The sequence below is a fragment of the Brassica oleracea genome, chromosome C3, assembly GCF_000695525.1.
Source record: "Brassica oleracea var. oleracea cultivar TO1000 chromosome C3, BOL, whole genome shotgun sequence".
In the NCBI taxonomy this organism is placed as follows: Eukaryota; Viridiplantae; Streptophyta; class Magnoliopsida; order Brassicales; family Brassicaceae; genus Brassica; species Brassica oleracea.
In genome coordinates this window covers 3166604-3174553 of record NC_027750.1, presented here as the reverse complement: position 1 = coordinate 3174553, position 7950 = coordinate 3166604, and the positions used below count along the sequence as shown (strand labels likewise).

General features: G+C 34.2%; 1 protein-coding gene across 2 annotated transcripts; it reads right to left on the bottom strand.

Annotated features, from left to right (window-relative positions):
- Positions 1-2357: 2357 nt before the first annotated feature.
- Positions 2358-6017, bottom strand: LOC106328565 (protein ZINC INDUCED FACILITATOR 1-like). Of its 2 annotated transcripts, none has more exons than XM_013767037.1 (18): positions 5952-5997; positions 5645-5853; positions 5324-5364; positions 5184-5244; positions 5002-5104; positions 4810-4912; positions 4652-4705; positions 4507-4569; positions 4330-4379; positions 4181-4256; positions 3878-4087; positions 3703-3790; positions 3461-3546; positions 3254-3361; positions 3090-3134; positions 2918-3006; positions 2788-2831; positions 2358-2693 (listed from the first exon to the last, which is right to left on the bottom strand). In XM_013767037.1, exons 2-18 carry the CDS (start codon positions 5793-5795, stop codon positions 2602-2604), a joined length of 1464 nt encoding a protein of 487 aa, XP_013622491.1. In that variant the 5' UTR covers positions 5796-5853; positions 5952-5997; the 3' UTR covers positions 2358-2601. The 2 variants fall into 2 exon arrangements, with proteins under 2 accessions (XP_013622491.1, XP_013622492.1); XM_013767038.1 differs by having other exon boundaries at positions 2363-2693; positions 5928-6017.
- Positions 6018-7950: the final 1933 nt, after the last annotated feature.

Below are 7950 nucleotides of genomic sequence, written 5' to 3'. Positions count from 1 at the left end.
GATTGGTTGGTTGATACATCCTATAAAGAAAACGAAAACTATAGGTGGTTTGACTATTGTACATCGATCGATGCATGATGTAAGTTGACTATATAAAACTTGAGCATGATCATTTCAAACTAAAGTATAGGTAAGTTATATGCATTTGTTATATTGTAGTTAATATATTTTAAATATTACATAAGTCAAGTGATTCACGTTTTCGTAAAAATAAAATTCAAGTTCATTATCGGGTCATACTCGTCTGTAATAAGCTACGTTAAATATGATGTATTTTTAGGTTCATTTAATGACATTAAGTTTAAATTTCATTAAGGAAAACTCATTAATTTAACTGGAAAAGACAAACATTAAAATAGGTAGGTTCATTTAATGACATTAAATTTAAATTTGATTAAGGAAAACTCATTAATTTAACTGGAAAAGACAAACATTAAAATAGGTAGGTTCATTTAATGACATTAAATTTAAATTTGATTAAGGAAAACTCATAAATTTAACTGGAAAAGACAAGCATTAAAATATGCATTAAAATTTATAATTTAATTTAATTCTCAGTGGCATGGAAGTGTAAATAAATTATAAAACTTAAGGATATTTTTTAACGGGTACTTATCTTTTAATAATATAGATCAGGTAACAATGTTTATGTGGTGGTAATATATGAGATATGTTTGGTGAAAACAAAACGTGAGTTATGCTTCTAAGGAATGTAAAGGTTCGGCGCCCATATTTCGAAACTTGATTAAAAGAGAGATTATTTACCTTTTTGATGGCCTGGCTTTAATTATGGGTCAAACGTTCCTTTTCGTGATCCCCTATATATTAATATATTAATTGAAAAACATTTGAAAAGATGTAATCTTAATTTTGTATTAATTAAAATAGGCCCCAATGCATAGGTGACACTCAATTAGATAGTCAATTACATTCAACTGAAAAATAAGTAGGTCCACATTCGATTTTTATATGTTGTTAGATACATAAGTTAGTCAAACTATATGATATAATGATATGATATGTTATTTTCTTTCCTTAAATCAAACCTACGGAATTACCATAAATGACTAATATATATATGATAATTAATGATTTTAATAATAAAGATTTGATAACAATTTATATCTCCTCCATCATTTTTGTTTAATTTTATATTATTAAAATAAATTAAACAATCAAATTAGCTATAAAAGTAAAATTTAGATTTTTTCGTATATGTTATATTTTGAATTTTTAAAAACGACAATAAATGACTAAAACTATTAAAATTATTATGTTAAAAATTAATGATCAATGGTTTAACATTTTTATTATAAGAAGATACACATGATTTTAAAACCATATGAGTAAAAAATATCATTTAATAATAAAATAAATATATATATATATATATATGAATAATAAATATTTGATAACAATTTTGGTATCTTAGTTCTTTTTTTAATTTTATATTATTAAAAAATATTTATAAAATCACATTAAATATATAATAAAAACATTTATATTTTTTCTTATATGTTATATTTTGAATTTTTCAAAACGTCTATATATTATTAGAAATTTGAAGATTCTCACTCTGAAAATTTTGTGATCAATAGATTATTTTTTTTGTTATAATAAGTTACAAATGATCATAAAATATAACGCATATGAATTTTTATTTAATAAATATTCAAACTAAATAATATATATATATATGTATATATACTAATGATTTAAAGCAACAAGATTGGCTGATCAATTTAGTTGTCCAGTTGAAATCTTTCAAAAGTATGTGAAAGACTAAAGTCAAAGTAAATATGGATTTAGAATAGTAGTTATATTTTACTAACCAAAATACCGAAAAAACCCGAACCGAATCGAAACCAACCTGATATCTGGATTGAACACCCCTAATCCAAATGAAGCCAAACTATTGTTTCATTCTCCAAAATATAATAAAAATAATAACTTAATTCCGCGCAAAGCGCGGGTCTTATCCTATTTATATTGTAAAAGTCAACTTTATTTTTTTATTCTCCACGTTTTTTCATTCTCTTAACATTCAATACTACAAGTTAAAACTATGCTTTCTTCTCTTCTAATTCTGACTCCAAAACGCATCTCAGTTTAATAACTTTGACTCCAACGCGTTTTCCATAAAGTTAGCTAACCAACTTTCTTTTCTTACATTTATCAAATTCTCACTATGTAATTTATCATAGTGTTGGAGAAAGGTTTCATTCATGCAACACGTGAAATCAGATCCATCTAGAATCTCCCAATAATTGATCTCTCATGCCAATCTATCCGGTAGATCTGATCCTTCACCCAACTACTGGTAGCGTTTTAAAGTTTTTGACCAACGCAACCACCACGAATCAACCGTGCAATGGATTTAATAAGGAACAGTACTATTGTACTTAGATTTGATGTGCATTATCATGTCATTGATGTTTCTGTAATCTTTTGGTCCAAAATTAGACAATGCAAAACAAAAGTTAAAAAAAAAAAACTGAAATCCTAAGGTTAGTGAAATTCGATAACTTTTTATTCAATCTAAAACTTAAAAGAATCGACGAGTCACATACATTCCACTATCACCACCAACTCCAATAAATTTCAACTTCTAGCTGTTTTAAGAAATGGCTTGAACGTGAGAGCTACACCGACCAGGACTATCACATTCAGGACGAAGAATACCATATGCGATCCTGCACATGTGTTCAATTTATTTGTGTTTAAGCATAATATAAGTATTATTTGAGCATCATAAACAATAGCTAGAAAAACTTATGCGCATGATACCTGGTAGAAATGAGGCGTTCAGTCTCCTCTCGCTCAACGAAAATCTGCCATCAATAGAGATTTGTGTGTTCAAGACATTATCACTGCTTTAAATCCACGTATTATGTGTTCATTCAGAAGAGTCACTTACAATATGCCAGCTCCAGCTGGTCCAACGGTCTTAAAGAGAGACATCGCAGTCATAGCAATTCCATTAGCTGCCCCTCTTTGCCTCTGATCCTGTTGTTTTATTACACAAAAATATAGTAAAGAGAGAGAGTTTCTCCACGGGGAAAGATAAAATAATGTTTTATTTGTTTTACCACAGCTTTGTTTTGTAGGATCAACAAGCCAGTTATGGCAGACACCTGAAAGGATCATAAGCAGGCAAGAAATGTTTTATTATGGCCTCTTCTTTTTTTATATGTAAACCACATACACACAAAGGAGAAAGAAGGAAAGGATTAGGTTTTTCTTATGAACTTACACTTAGTACATTGATGAGGATTGATGCACAATTCAACATTAAGCTTTGACTGAGACCTGATAAGTTAGCTATAAATGGATAACTCATTTGTATTGGTATCATCAATGCCTGAAACAAAAGAAATTGTCAGAATAAGATATGCCTCTTGTTGCACTCAAATGCACTAGTATAATATGCAGATAAGCATCAAAGAGAATATCAACTAACCCCAGCAAAACGGGTGACCAGCACAGGTCCTAGCAGTCTCTCCACCAAAGGATAAACAAAGACTTGAAAGCAGAATAGGCCGAGACCTATAGCAGATTTTTTGATTAGTAAGGATTCTACTCATTCATGACTGCTTAACTACTCTCGTACTAATACAAATCAAAGCAGACTCTCTAATCGTCATTATCACAAGTTCTTATCACTAAAACACGAGACATGAAGAGTAAGGATGTTATGCATACCTGAGATTGCAAGAACTGTACCGACATCATTGGTTGAGTAGCTCAGACCTCCATATTTCCTTGGACTATTAGCCCATAAAGCAAATATCTGCATAGTCAAATCCCAAGTGATGAAGATTTTTTTGTTCAGACAAAAGGCACAAGACTATGAAATAATAAAGGATCTAATACTTACCTCAGAGTATGCAGTATCATGTAGACACAACACACAATAGACAATGATAGATGACATTAGGGGCCAATTCTTCAACAGTGGCCCTTGAGAAGCCTTTTCGTGTTTTTCTGTCTTCCCGGTAGAAGCAGTAGAGTTACGAGCTGCAGCTTCAGTTATTTCATACGAGTCATCATCTAAAGTGTTGTCTTGTTTATGATTGTGCAGTGTTTCCTACTCAGAGAGAGAGAGGGACATAAAGACACTCGCTCTCGTTAGAGAACTCTATGAGAAAAATAGAAACAAATAAGAGTAGACAATGAATACCGGAATGAAGCAACATAGTACTGTCACAACCAATGCAAAAGCTGATATGGTAAAGCAAGGCAACGCATACGGGAACCTGCATTGCGGTTCACATATTTAAATCATGAGGTTCCACTTAACTGTTAAATTAGAGGAGTAAGAATACACACCTCCCAAAAATGGATTCTTTAGAGAACACATTTGGATATTTGTCTGCCGGCTGAGAACATTTGAAAATGCATTAATCAGAGCGGTTTAAAGTTTAAAATGAAGCAAGGCGAGATTGAGACCTGATATAGCCTTCAAGCATTTAGATGGTAAGGAATGGATGTGATGATCAAACTTACCTGTGCTAAAAAGCCTCCTAGAGCAGGGCCAATGATCAGGCCAATGCCCCAAGCAGTACTAACCTGAAGTAGATAAAGTTGCCAGCGTCATGGCACCACAACAGTCAAAACATGAAAGAAAATATATCTGACAGGAAAAGCTCACAGCTGACATTGCTGTTGCTTGATATTCATCACGAAATATCTCTGACGCATATGCCTAAAAAAATTTCACATTAACGATATTAGAAAATTGCAAATGACAATTTGGTGTACAGAACAAAATTATAAACCAAGTGTTGAAAGTGGCAGCAAAGAGGTCACCTTCATTGTTCCAAGCAAACAGTTGAAACTACCTAGAAGAAACCTCGTGCCAATTGCCATCCAGAAGTTTAAGCTCAAGCCAAAGAGAGCATTGAAAACGGCACTACAAAAAAAAAAAAAAAACATAAACAGTTAATTAAACACAAAAGGGAGATAGATAACATAGTCAAAACAATCTTAAAGGATACTAACATGGAGATAGTTCCCAAGAGTATGATAGGTTTTCTTCCATAACGATCAGCCACAATGCCCCAGAAAACTGACGTTAATGCTCTGCCAAACATAAAGGAGCACGCTACAAAGCAGAAAGAAAGAGACCAATTAGAACAAATGGTAATGCATAGTTACAAGTGACTGAGGAAATGTTATCTCACCTATAAATCCAGCGTAGAACCCAATATCTTTCTCTGTCTTTGCAACACCAAAATCCTCAATCTATGAAAACAAAGAAGCCATATTATTGACTTGGAAGCGATGTGGTATGGTTGTTAAGCTCTGTAATCAAATTACGCACCATGTAATAGAGGAAGGGATACAATGAGGAGATGGGCAGAGCTGCAACACATATGAGTTCAAATGAGAGAAAGCAATGAGAAATTGCATAAAGAATCATCACATAGCTTTCAACACACAAGAGCTCAATTTCTCACAGTTATCCACACCATTAGCAAGAAACCAATTAGCGAATTATTTTCCTTAATCTCTTGTTCGAACTAGTCGACAAGGCCATGTTTAAATAAACAAAACTAGTCTTGTCCCTCTGACACCAAAACTCATAGAAGAGACAAAGTTTAACAGAATGAAAGCGGTTTGAGAAACAAAGAAGCACACTTACAAGTGGAGAGGACGACGATCCAAACGAAGGAAAGCTCCAAATAAGGATATCCTCTCCGGAGCTGCTTCATCTTCTCGACCTTGCATCCAGGACATCCCTCGTGGTACGTCGTCTGCTTCTCTAACAACGCCTCCTTGTATTCATCTGCCATTTTTCTCCACTCTCCGATTCAACTCAGGAAATCGCCTTATAATTCAATGAGAAGTAACCTAAGAAATATGGAAATAAAGAGAGGAATTAATGTAGAATAGAATCGAAAACGGCAACGTAATATATTCATTACCGTAAAGGAAGATTCAATGAGTACCACACAGATTCTCCCTATCGTCCTGGAGTAGAAAGATGGATTCTCTAGTGAATACATGTAAAGAGTGCCTATATATATATAATACAGAATGGAGCTAAAGGGCAAAAAAAGGTGGTCACACGTACAAGTGTCATCTTAAGCTCTTCAAAATGTTCACGGACCTAAGGAAGGTCCCTCTACACTCCTTTCTGTACAATTCACTCATCAATTTCCTCACAGAAAATTACAAAGTTAATTTTCAAATTTTGAAAAGTAATTAGTTTATTTAAAGTAATACGTAAATCTTAATTATTATATACGTATGATAATATATAGTTAAGGGATACAGGAACCGTTGGTAGGAATGTTTTTTTGGAGTCACATGAGAGATAATGGAGACAGGAAGAAAGAGACAATTGAAAGTTCGTGGATATCACAATATAAAAAAACTAAACAATGTTGTCAGCCTCATCTACTTGGAATGCTTTATCGGATCCCATTGTGCAAATCAAATTCCACCACGTGTGTGTATTATAATATTTTTGATTTTTGTACATTATTGTGCACTGGATCTATATCTTTCTCTAATGTTTGTTTCAACAATGATCGTTTGTGCTGTTAGGGATAAGATGCACCATCCTGCTTTGAGATTACTTTTGATGCACTGCGAGAATGATACATTCGTGGACCTTCGAAAAAAAAACGTCATAGAAGGACGTACAAGCCTGCTTCGGAATCAAAACTGAAAGGCTTTCGCAATTGCATTAACTAAGCCGCCTCCAAGGTCGAAAAGTCTACTTTAAAAAAAAAAAAGCTATAAAACACTGATTATGTATTATCTATGACATCCAATGCCTGACGTTCTATGCGTGACGACTGACGCCTTTTAGTGCTTTGAGACTCTTATTACGAATAGACTGCTTTACCAATTCCATGCATGTATAGATAAGATAGTAGTGTACTAAGTTGACTCGGTGTGTACTAAGTTGACTCGGTGTGTTGTGTTGTTCGTGTAGAAGCCGGAAAACCGGACTGACATAAACCATAAAATAAAAACGATGTTAAGGAAATAAACGAATGTAAAAACGAATACAAGAACGATAAGAAATCGTATTTGCGAAGAGACATGGAGTCGAGATATGATCTCTTTCCTTAACTCAAAATATTCGCTCCGTTAGTGAGACGGGACTGTACGAATATAGAGTCCCAAGATACAACCATGGCAGACGAATCACGCCTCACTCGTGATCGCCCTATCGAACTATAATCTCTACGAAACACTCTCGTATTTAAGACTTACGGTAAGGGATTTTCGATGTTGGTTTGATGTGTAAAACGTTAGAGAAATGAGAAGATAGACGAGTTGTATTTAAAGAGATGGACGAGGAGCGACTTCCCGTAACTGTTGCATAACGTGCGCTCGTTAGTGGGGATTTGGCAAAAATCTCGGAAAGTTCAAATTACGAACTTATTCCCCAAGACTCGCTATCTCTCTCTTTCTTATCTCGTTTAAATATCTCGAGAGGATAAACATCATGACGTTTTTATTTTCTAGACAAACTGCTTGTCGTTTCAATGGCAAAATGTTGAGCTTAATTTGGTTCAAAAAGAATATTTTTATCGGGCCGGAGGCCCTCCACCAAAACCCAAGACCCACGCCGAGCCTAGCCAGGCGGCGACGGCGGCGCGCGGAGAGCCTTCCTCTCTCTACAAGCTGTTTAACACATGATATATCAAGTGACCATATATAAACACCTTATCTTCTTTTCATTATTATTATTTTTTGGGCTGTTGAAGCCTATGCCATTTATTTTTCACAATTTTCATTAAAGCTTAATGGATCTAACAGTTCGTCCAAAAGCGACGATAGTGATAGGTAAGTGGAAAAATTTCCACGTCAGCGATATTAGTGGAGCCCATAATGAGGAGCCAAAGAGATACGCGTGTTGCCCACACAGCTTGCCTACAACCGCGCGTTGCTCCCACCCTCCAGCACGTGGGGTCAAAGACAGTGACACTC